At 35.4% G+C, this 20,432-nt stretch overlaps 2 protein-coding genes across 2 annotated transcripts in view; both read left to right on the forward strand.

The window, feature by feature from the left end:
• Positions 1-20,432, forward strand: part of LOC119629658 (uncharacterized) — a 378,532-nt gene that overhangs the window by 51,790 nt on the left and 306,310 nt on the right. The gene's annotated exons all lie outside the window — the stretch shown is intronic.
• The window catches only part of LOC101747128 (homeobox protein B-H1), a 34,821-nt gene that overhangs the window by 7,819 nt on the left and 6,570 nt on the right, over positions 1-20,432 (forward strand). Inside the window, exon 2 of the mRNA XM_004928530.5 lies at positions 8,655-8,883. Coding sequence (XP_004928587.1) covers positions 8,655-8,883 — 229 coding nt within the window. The remainder of the gene's footprint in view (positions 1-8,654; positions 8,884-20,432) is intronic.

The following is a 20,432-nucleotide window of genomic DNA, read 5'->3' on the forward strand; positions in this document are numbered from 1 at the left end:
ATTTTAATAAACAATAATCAAATAAAGTTTAAGAAGTTTTATGTACCGTATACACTAATTACTTATTGAAAATAATTTGAGACGTGAGCTTTGCCGTCTCGTATATCGCGGCGTACAACTTTGCTTTACATTGCTGGGCCACGAAGCAACTATACTGAGTGAGACCTTAGAACTCATATCTCAAGCTGAGGTCCGGCATTTACGTTATAGATGTCTATGGGCTCCGGTAACCACTTAACACCAGATGGGCTGTGAGCTCGTCCACCCATATATGCATTAAACAATAATAATAAAATTGCAGGTGCTTGTTCTTGTTTATTAGGTATACTGGGTCGTAATGTGGGAATTTATTCTAACTGTTCCAATTTAAATATACCTCATGTCCCAAGATTGGTGGTAGCATTCAAATTGAAATGTCTATTGGTTTGATGACCTTAAGGAATTACATATACGAAAACATAAATAGTTCATAGTTTATAAAATTTTAAAATCATCTTTTGTGAAGATACTGCGAAGGTGCTATCCGAATGTCACCTCTAAGCGAACATTATTCTGTCCGTTGCGATACTCAAACGATCGAGGTCGTTCAATATATAATTTTCAATTATAAATACATTAGCCGACCTGCACCTACGCGCGTTGTTTCATATGCACGCTAAACAGAGGTCGCAGCCGTGATTACGCTGTCAACGTTAAAAAAAAACACAATTATGCCCGGTTATTAAGGCCGTTTTATTTATTTTAGTCGAGGTATAAATACATAAAGCCTATTCTTAAATTAATAGCCGCAAAAAGTTTTATGTATAATTTTTATAAATGAAAAACAAACGACGTTTCCTGCCTAATGTTTTCCAAGGTTGTAAAAGTTATTCGATGTTTGATTTTTTTTTTTTTTGCTCGGAACTTAATCTCTCTTTTGTAGAGCTCAATCGTGTAATCGGTAATACACGTCACTTCAAAGGTCAAAAATGAACGCGAAATAACATTTATTAAAACGTATTTACGTTACTGGCGTATGGAATTCGACTTGTTTTCGCTTTGAGAATCTTCGTCCATGCGTCGTGTTCCTCAGTGCTGAGGGTCGTGACCTTTACGGAGCAAATTTATTAGGACTAAGTTCCTCCATTCCTTCCTGTCCTCCGCGCAGTGAATAGCGACTTTGATGCTGGAGTCCAAAGTCATCTTAATTGGATCAGACCAGCGCATGGGACTACGCCCCCTAGGCCTCTTTCCTTCCACTAAATCTTTAAATCTAAGGATCTGAGAATACCTTTTAATTTAAAATTATCAAACAGAGGTTTAATTCATTTAATTTTTTTAGTAATCTTAAAATATGCCACCTAAATTGCCAAAGTAGACGTTTATGGAGCAAAACTTCCAAAGGACTGTGTACATTATTGCGTACTAATGATAATAATTTTCACGGTCGGGTGAATTTGGCGGTTGGAGCTATTTACAATAAATTAACGGCGGTGTACCCTAATGGGCTTCTCATTCATAATTACGTTGAAGGCTAGTTTCCCTGTCCCGATTATAGATCGAATAAATACTGACCAAAAAGTATTTTAACAGAGCATACGTTATCCTAGACAAGCGTCTCTGTTGCACTCCTAATAAATCTGTAATGTTAATGCAATGAAATAAGTGTCATAATCCGGTACGAACACTATCTTCAACGCCCAACCACCTTCTTGATGTCTCTGTGAAGTTTTTCCAATTATAAAATTGTTTTAATATTACCTTTATAATTTACTAATGAAACCGGGCCACGTTACGCTGTTACTATGACTATGGCTAATTTGTACATGACAAAAACACACGTCCTTACAGATTTATCAGATCCAATAACCTTTGCCTTCAGCTCTAATACTAGGAGCAGGCTTAGGGACCCCAATAACCGTACTCGTCGAACTCGACAAAGAGGTCGACGTGCAATCTAACCCATGGATCAGCTCGCTGAGTTTCTCGCCGGATCTTCTCAGCGAGTCGCGATTCCAATTCGGTAGTAGATTCATTCGCGAAGCAGTTGTTCTTGAGGCCCTCGGGCAGCTGTTAGCAAATCCCACTCCTTCTGGCTGTGCCTTTGCTCGCCTACCTGTCCTGATGAAATTGAAAAGGCCTCCGGGCCACCAGTAATCCTTCAATCATAAAAAAATAATGACAAAAACCTTCTCTAGAATACCAACAACAATTACCAAGTTTCAAATCAATCGAATCGTGCTTTTTCCAATACATAAACAAACAAATATCGATTTTTATAATACCCGTGTTACAAAACCACGCTTTGCTATGAATTTCGTTGAAGGTATGAAAAACTTATGTTTGTTAATAAATGCTGGTGCTCGACTTCCGAACGTCGGTACCATAACAAAAACACCTTGAAGCGTCAACATCAACAGAACTGTATCGTTTAAGTTAATGGAATCAACTACGGGCTCATACATAGTTTATGAACGACAAACATACAGACCTTCATTCTATACTTTATGATATGATATGGTTCGATTATATTGTTATTTGACGTACGATTGATTGTCCGACTTTACAGCCCATTTCGTTATGTTAATATTATAAATTCGTTAGATAGTTTGTTTGCTAAGCTTTCACGTCTTAGCTACTAAATAGATCATAATGATGTCTTGCTTAGACTTAGTCAGGATTACAGAAAAGGACATAGGGTACGTTCCGTTTATAAATCCTCTGGAATAATATTTTTTTACACCAATACGAGTGAAGACGCGATCAAATGCTAGTAATAATTATAAATGATTACATTACTAATCCTTTATGTAGCCTAGTAGACGAATCCGGGGCTTATCAAACACGAAGTAACTCATTCAAGTTATGGCATGTGGTATTGTATTTATGGATTTTCTATTGACATGACTGTACAGAGGTGTTTTTGGCTCATCGAATTATAGAAAACTAACGGTGTCCATTAACATTATATCTTAAATCCTATTAATTTCTGAAGCTGATATGTAGGTGCAACCGATATTAATTGTTAAAAAAACAAACCATTAAATATAATTGTCTTAAACTAATAATGTTATTTACACCAATACCATACTTTTTTTGATGTCCAAGGGCTCGTCAATCTATTATAAGAAAACAGATGAGTTTATAGCCTAACTTTGCGGAAACCGTTTTAGCTCTCCAGCTGTAACTTGACTTCTTTACGACAAAAATAGGCGGTACGAAACATGTCAAATAAAAATTACTACTTTTGATCGTTACTAATTCAAGTGTCAAATATATAGTGGGTACATTTCAACTGTTGGTTGGTAAACATCGTCTCTCATTGGACATTCGTAATGCTAGGGACACATCTGGGTAGCACGCTTTCTGATACCCACAACACAGGACTCAGTTCTAGCTTGCATCTAAGTTCTAGCTTGCATCTAAGTTCTAGCTTGCGTCTAATGGGCTTCTTTATTTATGGCTCATAGATCCAACCTACCCATTACGAATCTTTTTGAATTATTAACAAAAACAACACTAACAAAAACAACTAAGGTTGAAGTTTTTAAACTCAATTTTATTTCATCTTAATTGTTATTTGTATTACATAATTTCAGTAGCAGCTTGTAGGCAGCGGTTTGGCTCTGCCCCTGGCTTTGCTGAAGTCCATGGGCGACGGTAACCACTCACCATCAAGTGGGCCGTATGCTCGTCTGCCTACAAGGGCAATAAATAAATAAATAAAGTAGCATATATATACATCATTCATTATTAAATAATTTAAGTAGCATTTACGTCATTCATTTTTTATATTCATTAATTTTTCAAACTCTTAAACGACTATTATATAGAATTAGCAGCACCTATAACGACTTCGTATGCAAGGCTACATATTTATTCAGACAAAAAATACTTCGTACGGCAGATAAGCATTTAATTCGTTATAAATTACTTATAAATTTGTTTCCCAATTATATATTCCAAATTTTGTTTCGTACTTATGATCTAATATTTTTTATTTGCTGGTGGCAAAGTTTTATTTTAAACGGCACGAGGTAAGTATCATTATACTGCTTATTTCTGGCGCGAAGCAGTCATACGTTAATTACTCCTGGATGTTATTAACCTAGCCCTCGAGGATGCTTTCATGAATCAATCTTTATTTAATATTTCTAAGAGAATGAATGAAAATAGACTATTAGAGAGAAAATAGACCCATAATTAATGCAGAGTTAGGGTAACTATAACAATTTTGAAGTGCGTATGAAATATCGGCGAGCTTTCTAATGGAATATATAAAAATTGGAAATATATACTATTGGATATAAATATTGGAATTGAATTATTTCTGCCTGTGGAGCAGCCGTTGTAAGCCACTTAACACCAGGTAAGCCGCTAGCACGTTCACCTGTTTGTGGAAAAAGAAAAAAAGAAACTCTTTAAAGAAAAGAAATTATGGAAGAAGAAAAAAGAAACTCTTTAAAGAAAAGAAATTTTAATGGTGGTAGGACCTCTTGTGAGTCCGCACGGGTAGGTACCATCGCCCTGCCTATTTCTGCCGTGAAGCAGTAAAGCGTTTCGGTTTGAAGGATGGGGCAGCCGCTATAGATGTCCATGGGCTCCAATAACCACTTAACACCAGGTGGGCAGTGAGCTCGTCCACCGATCTAAGCAATAAAAAAAATCTGATCGTAAATTTTTTTAATCTTCAAAACTTATCATCGACCCCAATGTTACGCGTAGTATTGATATAACTGATCTAGATGTGTGTGTATACAACGTAATATTTTCCGTCGAGGGCAGTTCGTGCACGGGTGGCAAACCACAACCGCGGCCGCTCTCACACATCGCTGCACTAATTCCTTACGCTTTATACGTTATATTTATATCCTTTTCGTATCGTTTTTAAAACATATTTAGCGGTGAGTTTGTTTCTGGCTTAATGCGGTATTATTTAAGATTAAGTTTGATCAGTATTCGATTCAAGCATTTTTTTTCATGTTATATGTTTAGATCATGTTTTTAAGAAGGTATATGTAATTTATATGAAAAGCAGAGCGCTCATAATATGATATTAAATTAATGTCAAATTATGGTTTATGATGCCGCTACCGATCTACTTGTAGGAATCTAATATTTAAAAAAAAAAAAAAAAAAACACTATGTATGTAAATTTGTATAGAATGTCAAATAATAGGTGAATACCTCAACACTCAACGAAGTTTGTTCAAATTTATATAACTGAAAAAATACATTTTGAAACTCGTTCAAATAATATCAATAGAACGAAATAAAATCAACTCAAAACAAAAGCAAGACAGTTCATTTTCAGTTGGTACCGCAGTCCGAATATTTATGTGTATTCCAATTTCGTACTTCAAACAACAACAACAACAGCATTAGACGAATCGTTTTCAAACAAAATCAATAGCAACGGTTACATAAATCTTGAAACTTAAGTCGTTTACGGTAAGCAGCTAAGGGCCGAGTACAAAGTAAGTGATGTCGAAGGAAACTCAACGAGCCGAGGCGACCGCAAGAAACCTTACTGAACACGAGGCTTCGACGCATTTACAAAAAAAAAAAAAAACAAACAAAAAAAAAACTCGTTTCGATTGTAAGGCTTTGGCTTTGTCTTATCTTGTTCTAAATGAAATTTGTGACGGCGAGGAGCACAAAAAATCAACTCCACAATAGTAATTGAAAGGTTTTTTTTTTCTTAGTATCGTAATGGCAATTAAGTTCAGAATAGTTTATAGTCCATATAATAATAAACGCTTACTGTAATACTGGTGGTAGGACCTCTTGTCAGTCCGCACGGATAGGTACCACCGCCCTGCCTATTTAAGCCGTGAAGCAGTAATGCGTTTCGGTTTGAAGGGTGGGGCAGCCGTTGTAACTATACTTGAGACCTTAGAGCTTATATCGCAAGATGGGTGGCGCATTTACGTTGTAGATGCCTACGGGCTCCAGTAACCACTTAACACCAGGTGGGCTGTGAGCTCGTTCATCAAGCAATAAAATTAAAACATACATATATATATAACATACATATCCGCCAATGTAAATTTTACATGAAGTGTAATAAATAAATAAATAAATATATAGACAATGCAAGCTTTGCTGTATATCTAAAACATCTTGAAACTTCAACCATAATAGTTGATATCTTATTTGCATTGAAATACTCGCCAATCTTATATAGTCAAACGGAAACGCATTTGCTTTGGGCCAGAAATCGTCAAGACCGTGTTAGTTAATAGTTAGAGTCCAGCCCTAGACACGTCCTTACGGATCCATCAGATCCAATAACCTTTGCATTAGACGCCTTCAGCTCTAACACTAGGAGCAGGCTTAGGGACCCCGGTAACCGTACTCGTCGAACTCGACAAAGAGTTCGCCGTGCAACCTAACCCATGAATCAGCTCGCTGAGTTTCTCGCCGGATCTTCTCAGCGGGTCGCGATTCTGATCCGGTAGTAGATTCATTCGCGAAGCAGCTGCTCTTGAGCTGTTAGGTCTCCTTCGGAAGCGCTGGGGTAGCTGTTAGCAAATCCCACCCCTCCTGGCTGAGCCTTTGCTCGCCCACCTGTCCTGGTGAAACTGGAAAGGCCTCCGGGCCACCAGTAATTCCTCAATCACAAAAAAAAAAAAAGTTAGAGTCCAACTGGTTCAGAACGTCCTATCATTAGTAATTACAAAAATACGCGTATGTTATGTAAATTTCCTATTATTAAATTAAAATTGAATTAAGTGACAGTACGCTGTATAGTACAAAAAACGTTATAAAATTTAATTACAATGGCGATTTCATTACTAATAGCGATTCATTCCACTCAATCGTAAAATCAAGAATGAAGAAATCCTGGGTTGACATGAAATAATGTTGTAAATAGAATTTGTATTTGTCGTTTATTTCATGATCAGAAAAACTTAATGTAAATACTTGGTTATTTTATGAGCTTTTTAATACACGGGTATAAAATGAATAGTTGTAATACGAACTTTGACATCAAGGATCGTAGAATCTCTTCAAAGTCTCACCGCGTCCTATTAAAATGTTTGATTACATCTTATCGTTTCGATATCCTTAATTCAAACATATTAATTATACAGCAAGCTTAAATTACTATCACTAATCGTTTTGACTGTGATACCCGGATTTTTTAATTGATTAATTGGATCTCAGACTTATTTTTAATAAGTATCAATATTTTTTTTATAAAAACTCGATAAATAAATATTATAATTGTTTGGTAGGCCTAGTTTTAGAATCTCTTTTGCAAAATTAAATAATTGCGTTAGTAAAAAGTTAAATATCAACCAAGATTCAAAAATTTTACTAAAGTAGGCCTTTACGTGCCCATACAAATGCTCATATAACTTTACCTTCTATTCTGAATGCTTTTCTACTACTAAGAATTGTTGCTACTAATTTAAACTCCGTGGTGTCGGTGTTTTTAACAAGTTTTTTATTCGCTTGCTATATATGTATATTTATTTGTATGTAAGGGAATATTCGAACGCCATTTTCACCGACTCAGTATCGAGAATGGCATAGAATAATTCACTGTTCCGACCCCACCTAGGAGACAAAGAAGAAGAAAAATCGTTAATTCGGTTTGCTATTTATGGTTTTTTAGGTGTCAAATTATACGCGTATATCTATATATTAATACGTAAAGCAAAAACTTTTATCCCTTTTTACGAAAATTGCGCGGACGGAGGAGTATGAAATTTTCCACACTTAGAATATAGAGAATATAGAGAAGAAGTGCACAATGCTAATATTTTTTTAAATAATGCATAAAAGATACATTAAATCAATAAAGAAAACATTACACACACTACATACCATGTATTTGACGCACACACGCATGCATACTATTTATTGTCAAACTTTTGTTCTTGGCGTATGTTGTCAAATTGAGAGTAGATTAAATATTGTTTGCCTTTGTTAATATTTTTATAGTGTAGTCTTGGCGAAATTTGTGATTATAAAAGTATAAAATACAATCATAATACTGTACAAACTTACAATTACAATTAATTATAGTCGATTTTCGACTACTGCGGGACCTCTAGTTTAAAATAAACGTGTATACTGCAATTTATGACAACGTTAGTTAATATGAACATTCCGTTGTGTGTGTTTAAGACCGTGTGCTCGTATTTAGTTATTCGACTATACTCGAGTTCAAATTTTCCGACACGTATACATTTTTTCCTAAATAATATGTGCTCATAAAAGACTTTCACAGTGAAGAAATAAAATCTATTAGTAGAGGTTCACCATACTCCCTATTTTATGAACTCATGCCCGTTATCACCATGTAGCCAATTTTCTGGTGGAGTGACCTGAGACTTCGAAATTTTCCAAGAAGGTTAGAGGTAATCACGTTGTGGATTCCGGTAGCCACTTAATGCCGAGTGAGCCGTAATTTCGATTACCCCAAAGCACGAAGAGCAATAAAATTATAATTATAGTGTTTTATTATGATAATTATAATCACCAGAACGTCACTTGTTTTAAACGTAGATATATAAAAAAAAACATAACTTGTCCATTTAAAATTAACTGGAATTAATGAGTTTTATTTTATTTAATTAACTTGGCTGATGCTTTTTTAACTCGTTAGAAGTTAATTTACCTTATAATAGTCGTTAATTAAAATGAAACTGTATTTTGTCCAGGTGTGAAAGATGATTCTGATGACGTGTCGAGTAAGAGCTGCGGAGGTGACGGGTCTGGTCTGGCCAAGAAGCAGAGGAAAGCGCGTACAGCATTTACCGACCATCAACTACAGACCCTTGAGAAGTCCTTCGAACGACAAAAGTACCTCAGCGTACAGGATCGAATGGAGTTGGCTGCGAAACTGGGCCTGACCGACACCCAGGTCAAAACTTGGTACCAGAACCGACGGTGAGTGCTTTCAAGATTTAAATGAAAATTACTCGACCAATCAAATTGGTCAACTTTTGAAGTCCATGTTTTTTTTATGAATGAGGGATTACTGTTGGTCCAGAGGCCTTTCCAGTTTCACCAGGACAGGTAGGCGGGTCCATATGTTATGTCGATTGTCGGTTCATCAAATGAATAAATGATATGCTAGGCAAATCTTTCCTTCCCATCTTGCTGCCAACCAGTTTGTTTATAGATATAATAAAACCAGTTCAAAATCACAAAGATATGTGATTTTATAACGTTCACACGAACATAAACTAAAACTATATAATATTAATTAATTTTACATAAACTCAAGTTACTATAGCACAATGAGAGAGCTTATTATTTTCGCAAAACTCACAAAATAATAATTTACATAATAATTAATTTGAACTAAATAAATGAATACAATAGTGGAAAACGTATTACGATTACCTCGTACTGTAATAGGATTAAAAAATAAACAACAAGAACAACCGTGTAAGAAAACAATTAACTATATTTTGATGTTTGGTCCAAGTTGAAAATGAATTCATGGTTAACTAAAGTTGTCGCGACCGAAACGATAAATCGTACGGTGTACGAACCGATACGATTATTCTATTCTGGACTGATTTATTCATACTAAGACACGCTTGGTATTCTTTGATAGTTATGTCTATTATTATATTTCGAAGCCAAACGATTTCTCTGGTAGCTTCACTGACTGCTACAATTTCAGCTTCCATGGAGGCAATGGCAATTGTTTTCTACTACTACTGCCAGATAGTCAATATCGCTGGTACCAAATTTTCTATGGAAAACGTATCTATCATTTGTACATGAAAAACTTCCACATTGAGGAGACTAACATCGAATTTTAAGAAATAGATTGCAAATTTTACGAATATTGCGCAAGTACTCGTTGACATTTATTAGCGGGTTGTTACCATCACCGTATTTCAACCGCGATGCGTACACAATATATATATAGCGGGATAATCGATAGGGATAATATATAGCGGGATAATCGACAATACAGTTCTAGTTTTTGTGGTAGGAGAGCATCTTGTGAGCCTGCACATAGTAGGTAAGTACCATCATTCTGCCTATTTCTGCCGTAAATCAATGACGCCTTTCTGTTTGAAGTGTAAGATGACAATTGTGGTGTAAAACTGAAAGTTAGAACTCTTATCTCAAGGTGGTTGGCGGTATTTAAGTTGTTGATATCTATGGGCTTCGGTAACCACTTAACACCAGGTGGACCATGAGCTCGTCCACCTATTTAAGCAAAATAAAGTTGTGACTTCGAACACGTGCTTCAAGGTAGCGACATTCACATAGTATTTTATCTGGAATCGAGTTACCACCTAATAATAATCTTGATTGAACAAGACAAAAGTAATTTGTAATAATAAGTATTTTAAATTTTACATAATAATATTATTCCATTATTTAGTTACTCTTACTAGTTAGTTATTTAGGTACTTTCGGTAGGCAGTGGCTTGGCTCTGCCCCTGGCATTGCTGAAGTCCATGGGCGACGGCAATCACTCACCATCAGGTGGGCCGTATGCTCGTCTGCCTACACGGGCAATAAAAATTAAAAATACTCTACGAATATTTTAAGGCATTCGTTAATGCTTCTTGATTTATTGTGTTTATTTTCTTCAATATATTATATCGGATAAAGCTATATAGCTTGATGATATCATGCAGTCCAGTTTCAATAAAATTTAACTCGGAATACCTACTTTGTTTTAAAATCAAGTGATATACCCGTATTACTCTCATGGAATCTAAAAAAACACCAATGCAAAATCATATTTTTCAAATAGTTAAGAGATGATAAATTATTCTAACGGCATAGTTCCTTTTTTTTCTTAGTAAATTAGTCTTGTAGATCATTTAAACATTAGCATGTTTAATTTTAATTTATTTTGTACTCCGACAAGAAAAAGATAAAAACTAAAATGCTAATGTAAATTTTTTGTGCAACCTACGAGTCATTTGAATTATTATTTAATTGTTTTGCTTTTCTTCGAGATAGAATTGCTCACAAACGCTATCAAATCGTTATGTTAGTCTGAAGTACCACCACCGGTAGGTACCACCACCCTGCCTGTTTCTGTCGTAAAGCAGTAATGCGTTTAGGTTTGAAGGGTGGGGCAGCCGTTGTAACTAAACTGAGACCTTAGAAGTTATATCTCAAGGTGGGTGGCGCATTTACGTCGTAGATGCCTATGGGCTCCAGTAGCTCCTTCACACCAACCAGATGGGCTGTGAGCTAGGCCAACCATCTAAGCTATAAAAAAAAAAAAAAAAAAAGTGAACTTCAGTTAACATACCAGTTACGAAAACTCACAAAATAGTGTTTAAGTATCCAGCTGTATTCTCAATTAGTTTATGAAATTGAGGACAACAAAAAAAAACTAATTCATTAATATTGAATAAACATTTTTCGTAATTTTTCTATTTTAGCATTTTGTTAATTTATAAAAGTAAGGTTTAACGCTATTGACTTGGAACAAACCAATAGTTAGCATCGTGAGAGTGTCGGCGACTCACACAAAGCGATGCTGAGTCAGTGGGATCGAAATGTAACTGCTACTGGCGCACACAACCTGGTACACACTCATTTTACGCATATTAAAATATACTTCTTTGTAATCACGATCTAAAACTGCAATGTTTTACAAATGTAGCTTCAGTGGAACAGTCAGTTTGATATCCCATAAAGACCCATTGTTTGGAAAAGTATTTTTGTGTATGTATATATTATTATATACTCTATATATGTATATTCTGTACGAAAGTTTGTCACGGAATTCTTCCTAAGCTGACGTACTCATTGTAATTTTGCGTATACTTGAATAGTTGTCTGAATTATTTAGATTTACAATTGAACCCAGAAGGTAGCCTTGCAATAAAGTTTCTGTTTTTTTTTTCACTATAGGGCAATGTTTGCCTGACTCACTTGTATATTATACTATTCTCGATCAATAGGTAGTTCGGTGCTACTATCTTGCTTAGTACAGTAGCTATTCCAAGAAAATTGAGACTGCGACCACTCCGATTGGGTCTGTGGCCTCTGGCAGCCGTTAGATTTCGGTCAACCTTAGAATATCCATTAGAATTTGATGTAAGTTGGAGAGCGGTAGCATAAAAAGGTCTGTAATTATATATACATTAGATACATTTACGATTATAATAAGAAGTGTCTTAGACATCTTATATTACCTCATAAATACCGAATAAATATTATTTAGTACGTGTCTTAATTAATTCAAGCTCAAAAACAACTGCACTCATTACACCAAATAAGGCACTAATGGTTGATTTTAAATCACTCAGAACCACTTTCGGCGTCTAGTAAGTCAGTTTAACAAATAAAAAATAATTAGGGAGTTATATCGCCGCTTGTACCTGGGGCGGCTATTCCAAAAACAAACGTTTGTAATTAGGCGGCTGCCGCCTTCGGCCGAGCCCATAAAAACTACGGTAGCTAAAAACAAACTATATATTAATTTTCTATTGATCGACTATCCATTTTTAATAATCGAAAGCCCTTATACAAAATCTGAACGTGATGATATTGAATAAAGACTCTTTAGCCTCGTTTCGTTTAGAGATTTGTGTTTTTCGAATTGATTTACTTTTTTTTTTCAATTGATGATTCAAGTAACCAGATCTTTTCCGCCAATTTGAAGTCTTTACGCTTAGCTCATCTTTTTTTGAGAGAAATAGTACGTATATTTATCTAATAAAATTTGTATTTATCATCATAAATCTCTAATTAATTTATTATATAAATTAAAATATCAAAGTTCGTTTCTTTAAAATAATAAGACTCAAATAGTTCTTCGTCGATTGCTTTCAGATTTTGACACAAGGTGCCTTCGAATACGAGTTTTATATACCCAATATAATCATTATTCTTTCCTATTACCCTCTGTTGGGGTGTGGGGCTCGAATCAAATCCTTCCATTTACATCGGTCTTGGGCAGTCTGTTCTAGCTACTCCCACGTTATGCCCAAGACACTTAGGTCCTGCTCCACCGAGCGACGCCAAGTTGCGACCCAATATAATACGAGTAATAATTAATCCATTTGACTAGGCAAAGTCACAGCAACGCGTGGCCTGGTGCAGCTAGTTATAAAATTATTTGCTAGGTAGCGGACACAAAACATCAACAGCCGATTACCTGTCCAACAGATGGTATTCAGCAAACAAAAGACATTTCATATTGCTTACGTTAAAGTAGTAAATTAGCTCGGTGGAGTAACCGAAGTTGCGAGACCATTATCGATCGCCGCTATGCCCAACACCAGCCCTCGGCTCCGCTTTTTGTCGCAACTTTTTGTTGATTTTCTATAATTTCGGTTAAACTAATGTTTGGGCTTCGATTTTTCGGTTCGTGAAAGGGTGTGAAATCGGAGTTAATTGAAGGATGTAACAGCTTTTGTGTGCGGTCACTTTCTTTCGTTTTTATATAAAGCTTCGCTCTTGAATTATTTTACATTTCATGCTTTGAAAGCGCCATGACTGGATAAATAATGTAATAAAATTATACTATTTGTTAAATTTAATGAAGTCATTAACTGATAAAATTTCGTATGATCGTACATGTTGATTTCAAACTAGAATGAATCTCAAGATAACAAATAAAAAACTGGTTTCTGAAAAAGAAAAGAAAAAAACGAACACGACACGCAGTATGACTTGAGAGATACTACTAAAATATAACAATTAATATTATTAATTATCTACCGTAATCTTGGTACTTAATTTTTTTAACCAATAATTTTATGGCATATTAACTTCAACAATTGTATTATATTGCGTAAAAAATAATTATCAATATTAGCATAATGTTCTTTATATTCATATTCTTGCAATTCGTAGTCTTTATTAAATAATTCGCATGTTTGTTATAATGTGATATATGTCGACGTCGCCCAAAACACGTCATTACGGATGCTCCCGATCCATTAACGGTGCTTTTAGGTACCACAAGCACCGGCCACCGTACTCGTCGAGCCCGTCGCTTGCGACGAATGGCTCGACGAGCGAATTAACCCACAGATACAGCCCACCTAGTTTCTCGCCGGAACCTCTCAGTGAGTCGCAATTCCGTTCCGATGCTAGATTCTACGAAGCAAAGCTCTTGCTAGGGCTAGTGTTAGCAAACTCTCTCAGGTTGAGCCGTCAACTCACCTATCCTACCGAGAGTAGCTGGTACCTATAGCCCCTTAGGCTATCAGCATACTATATACATCAAAAATATATATTTACCAGCATACTATGATCGCTAACCGGTATTTACTGGTCGTATGGTAGAAACTTGTGCTGAGATGCCCAATGCCGATCATAATCAATATCGATCCGTGAATCTACGAGCTTGCTATGGCCATCTAGACTATTTCAACTGGCTATTTGAAGTTGTGTCATGGAATGGACGTGACATACGCCGTATGTGACGATAGACAAAATATACAGGTTACTGTTCCAAGCGTTCGTGAATTAAAAGTTCTTACGGGATTTTTGGATATGTTAACTTATTTCAACTAAAGGGAAACAATTTAGCTCAGTTGTTCCATGCCTCACAAATATATAGAACCGACGATGCCATTATGGCTTTTAATCTAAAAATTAAAATAAATTTTGCGATATCAGAATCATACGCAGTCCTGATATGTTATTTAGATAACACGTGTGCTGTGTCGGTACTAGATTAATGTAATGTAGAAATAAATGTACTTTTAGACTATAGATTTGATTAAATATTAAAAGGAAACTTAATTTATAAATCTTTGCCTAGACATCTTTAAATCCATACATTAAAACCGATCATAGTTTCAAAAGTGCAATTTGAAAGTATGAATATTAGATATGCGACGTTATGCCTCTAGTTTCGTGTAATAATATTCACAATAAAGCCTTATAACAAAAACAGTCAGTAAAGAAGGACGTGTGAACGTCGGCTCCCGCCAGTGATCTTGTAGCGCGCAAGTCATCGGCGCCGGCGCTCACCGGTCATTACGAATCCACCGCCGCTGAGATTTGACACTGTTATTTCTACGACCGTGTTTTTTTAACCTCAAATATTAGTCCAAATGGTATGAGTAAAATTGATTTTGGAACTTTATTTTTAAACTAGCCGTATTCGCTCGCTTCGCTGCGCATTTAACATTAACATTATTATTTATTGTCATTATTATTAAGGAGTCCAACACTCATATAAATATTAGCCTATCCATTAACTACATGCATTTTCTACATGGATACCAAGTTTCAAGTCAATCGGATGCATGGTTCAGTAGTTATCACGGAACATCCGTAAAAACCACTGCACATTTATATATTAGTATATAGATACGTCAGTAGAACATTCTGGACAAAATAATAAATAGTCTAGTATTTTTAGTACAATTGAAAATCTATTTTTTACTAGTATTCATAGATGACATATCGCAATTTTTTGGCTTACTTTAATTGAATAAATAAGGCACCTGATAATGTTAGAAAGAATCCGCCAGTTACGGATATGGTGTGATTCATTTAAAAGATCATGTTATTTAAAAATCATAAATGCGTCTGTCTGTCCGTCATAAAACCATACCGATAATAGGCCGAGGGCTCTGAGCAAAATGTCATTTATCGTCATTTAGTCGGCAACAACATCCAATTATGCCAGATTACGTAATTATACATACTATGTTGTTTCGCAATGCTTAGTTTGTTTTTTGCCACTTTACTTTTGAGGACTACTACTCTGTAATCTTCGTAAAAGTTAAAAATAATATTAAGTCATTCATCGAGTGGTGCTACAAAATGCGGTATCATCATTATACAGACAGGATTAAAGTATTACTATAATACAGAGTTTATTAAAATGAAAATCACTAAATTTGTGTTTAATAAATTGGCGGTGAGCCGCGTTGTCCGAATTTTACATATTATTGTTTGTTGGAAACAACTTTCCAGTAATAATTAAAGAATATCATATCAAATATGTATTTTTAATGCTTGGATCATTGCTTCAGATATTAATTGCGGGTGAACAATTTCAATCATACACTTCTTCACATTTCAAATTAAAATTTGAATCACACAGATTTCATGATCGGGCCGTGTTTGTTTTCCACTGGATGTTTTGAATCAGATTTATATACTACATTCTACAACTGCCCTTATTTCAGCCGCGAAGAAATTATGCCTATATGAAGAGCGGATTAAGAGATATTCGAGACGATGAAAATTTCACTGCAACCATTGGCATTTAAATGGTATAGTACGTCCTATACCCGCTAAATACTTAGTATGCGTTTCTTAAATAATGCATAAACAGGTGTCTATAAAATTTAGAGACTGTTTGTGTTGGTACCATAAATGTAGAATAAATATACATACATATAACGCAGTTACACAAATTAACATCAAATCAAAATTATTGAAGAAATTATCGCTGTTTATAACAAATACAACGAATATTTGACCATAATATGTTCGTTTCGGCTTTGATAAATATCATTGACGAATATAATGATTTTTACGTCTTTTTGTTCGACTAATTCGCCTAATGGATTTTACGTGTTTAACAAGGTACAAACAAGACGTCATTTGAGTGAGTGGGGGATATCCTCGATAACATGAACTAATGTTTTGAACATGTTCAATTTTTAGATGCATTTAACAAAAAATAGGATAGGATTATTTAAAAAAAAGTAATGTTATCCAATATTTAAATTATTGAAACAAGAAATCGTGTCAAAATTTATGGAAGCCTTTTAAACATGACGTTTTTTTTTTTATTGCTTAGATGGGTGGACGAGCTTACAGCCCACCTGAAGTTAAGTGGTTACTGGAGCCCATAGATATCTACAACGCAAATGCGCCACCCATCTTGAGACATAAGTTCTAAGGTCTCAGTATAGTTACAACGGCTGCCCCACCCTTCAAACCGAAACGCATCACTGCTTCACGGCAGAAATAGGCAGGGCGGTGGTACCTACCCGTGCGGACTCACAAGAGGTCCTACCACCAGTATATAGGCAGGGCGGTAAAGTTGCAGATAGTGTTCGAATAACAAAATAACATCCTGAAAACGGTTTATGATCCCACTGCGATAATTGAGGAGGCGTGTGAGAGAGATAGAATGCTTTCCCCTAACACTCTTTCTTTTTCAATACATTAAATGCTGCATCACTTTATGTTAATTCCTATGTTGTTTTCATTAAAATGTTGATTTAAGAAACTTCTCTGTTGTAATGCACAATTAAACGAAAAAATGCTCGCACTAAATTATTGATTAAACAGGTTCTGATGTTTTTTCTCGTAACACAAGTGGCATCTTTATATTTATACATACCTTAACTCGGGGCTCACGACATAAAATAACCATTTAAAAGGTAATTAAATACTAAAAATGTACATGCAGAAGGCATATTCAAATCACTACAACTAAATCATTTAATCAATCACTACACTACTGGTTGTAGGACCTCTTGTGAGTCCGTACGGGTAGGTACCACCGCTCTGCCCATTTCTGCCGTGAAACAATAACGCGTTTCGGTTAGAAGAGTGGGGCAGCCGTTGTAACTATACTTGAGACCTTAGAACTTATATCTCATGGTGGGTGGTAGCATTTACGTTGTAGATGTCTATGGGCTCCGGTAAACACTTAACACCAGGTGGACTGTGAGCTCGTCCACCCATCTAAGCAATAAAAAAAAAAGAAAAAACACTACTGGTGGTAGGACCTCTTATGAGTCCACACGGGTAGGTACCACCGCCCTGCCTATTTCTGCCGTGAAGCAGTCATGCGTTTCGGTTTGAAGGGTGGGGCAGCCGTTGTAACTATACTCGAGACCTTAGAACTCATATATCTCAAAGTGGGTGGCGGCATTTAGGTACGTTGTAGATGTCTATGGGCTCCGGTCACCACTTAACACTAGGTGGGCTGAGAGGTCGTCCACCTATCTATGCAATAAAAAAAATAAAAAATACATTATAAAAGTCAAATGCTTAGTGTGCGCTCAAAACAGTATTTGTGTATTACACAGTCCGAACGTTATGAAGAAACTACTCATGTATGCATACAACTCTAATGACATAATTCGCGGTTGCCTTAGCTACCAGGAATCCTAATCGTTTATCCGGAACCCGCGAAATTACACCTCCAGAGAGACACGGGAATCGAAACAAGGACGTTCCGGTCGCGTCGGCCGATCGTTTACACAATAATCACGGTGCCAATGCCATTCTATAGTTTGGTCGGGTTTTATTATCAAGCATTAGGATTAGATTCGTGCCTCGTAATTTAGAATTCATTTGATCGTGATTCATGTCCGTTTTTTTGTTTTATCAGTAGGTACGTATTTCGTGTAGTTGTTCTAACCTAACCTTAATTTAACAAACCTTATTTTACCGAATTAATTGATTTAACTTCATAAATAATGTATATACAAACAACCTAATAAATGAATAAAAATAATAAGTATTTAGGTAAAGCCACTTATAAATAGAAAATCTGCGTTAACTCACCGCCGGTTGGCAGCGTTCCCAGAAGGCTGGCAGCATTTCCACGCTGGATAGCAATGCTAATTCTTTGTGCAAAATACGTACCGGCCTTGTTGTTCTTAACCAAGTATTAATATTATTTAATTTTACAGAATCAGGTAAGCTAGTATAGCCCGTCTACTATTAGGAAAACAAGGAACAATATACTACAACGTGATTGCCTCCATACATCTCGAGACGTGATCATATTTCGAATCTAATGAAAATTCAGTATGACAAATAAAAACTATTTGGAATTAATCGATGTATATATATTATTTGGGTTTTTTTTTTTTATATTATGAAACAAATAAATCTTATTTTTGTACCAAAGTCTCACTATACCGTCTTTTTCACCTAATGGCTATAAGGCGTGTCGTTAGCGCTTTCGGATCATCCCTATTAGGTATGTCTATCCCATCAGTGCTGGTACAAGGACTGTTACTTGTTAGGTCATGGATACTTAAAATCTCATTTTCACTAAACTCATGGTTTTTATTATAGCAAAGAAAAAAATCTAATACTCTCAGTGGAATTCAAATATTGTTATCTAAATTCTAATAAATTCAAATAGAATTAAACATTCAAATATACCTACTTACTAGTAATTAATTCATGCGTTCCGATTCTATAATGTGGATATTTGTATAAAAAATGTAACTGACTTGAACGGGCCTGACCTGATGACACTTGCATACTTTGTATCAACTGAGAATTTAGTTTAATAGTTATCAGTAAACGCGACAATTCACAAGCTGCCCATATATTCCTATTTTATGCTCAATTTGTCACATACCCGATCCTGTAGACCGAATGGTAAACAGTCGACGTCCTCGTCGGCGTCGACGTCGCCCGATCCCGATCCTATAACGGTGTTTTTAGGTACCACAAGCACCGGTCACCATCTTCGTCGAACCCGTCGCTTGCGACGAAGGGCTCGACGAGCGAATTAACCCATAGACACAGCCCATTGAGTTTCTCGCCGGATCTTCTCAGTGGGTCGCGTTTCCGATCCGGTGGTAGATTCTGCGAAGCACTGCTCTTGCTAGGGCCAGTGTTAGCAATACTCCGGTTTGAGCCCCGTGAGCTCACCTACTAGTTAAGGTTAAGCTGAAATAGCCTCTCAAGGCTATCATCAGCTTAGGTAGGAGAAAAAAAAAATCAATTTGTCTCGCTTTAAAAGTGGATGTGGCAAAATTATTTTTTTTAACATAAAAAATAAAATGTTGTATACATAAATGGCAGTCACCATTGTAGAATAAATATTTAATTTTGTGAACAACAAAAATATTAAACGCCGGTAAAAAGTAGATTTTATATCGGACTAAAAATTACGCAAAAAAACATTTATTTTGTTGACTTACTGTGAACTGTACGAGTATAATTTGTTAAAATATAAAAGGGAAAGTGTGTTTATATGTATATTATTAATTTATAATGTTTTAATAAAAAATGATTAAGTAGAACAGATAAGCTATTACTTACTACAGATAAGCTATTACTATTTTATATCTAAAATACTGTAATTCAAAAAAATATGTTGGACGCCCGTTCGCGATTTCACTAATTAATTTTTTATTTATAATTTATCTTCAAGTCAAAATATTAAAACATTACACCTTTTTGCGAACGATTTTATCACATAGTATATATTTTACCTAAAGAAATTAAACAGAGGACCATATTTTTCATTGGTTTGCTTTATCTTTATTGACGAATAATAATTGTAGTAACTTTCAGATAGTAAAAAGCGTTATGTACCAACTCCCAACCCTAATAATAAAAATAAGACATGATGTAACGCTCCGATGTAAAATACAACGTACAACTATAAAAAGTAAACAAATAAAACTCAAATTGGCGAGTAACCATAAAAAGTATTGTTATGAACTGTCAATTTAAAAGTATAAATTAAACTATGATAATAAACCTTATCTATGAAGTTTGACAGAATGTCCGGGATTCTGATTTGCTTTCTGCTTTGA

This window comes from Bombyx mori, chromosome 15, assembly GCF_030269925.1.
Source record: "Bombyx mori chromosome 15, ASM3026992v2".
In the NCBI taxonomy this organism is placed as follows: domain Eukaryota; kingdom Metazoa; phylum Arthropoda; class Insecta; order Lepidoptera; family Bombycidae; genus Bombyx; species Bombyx mori.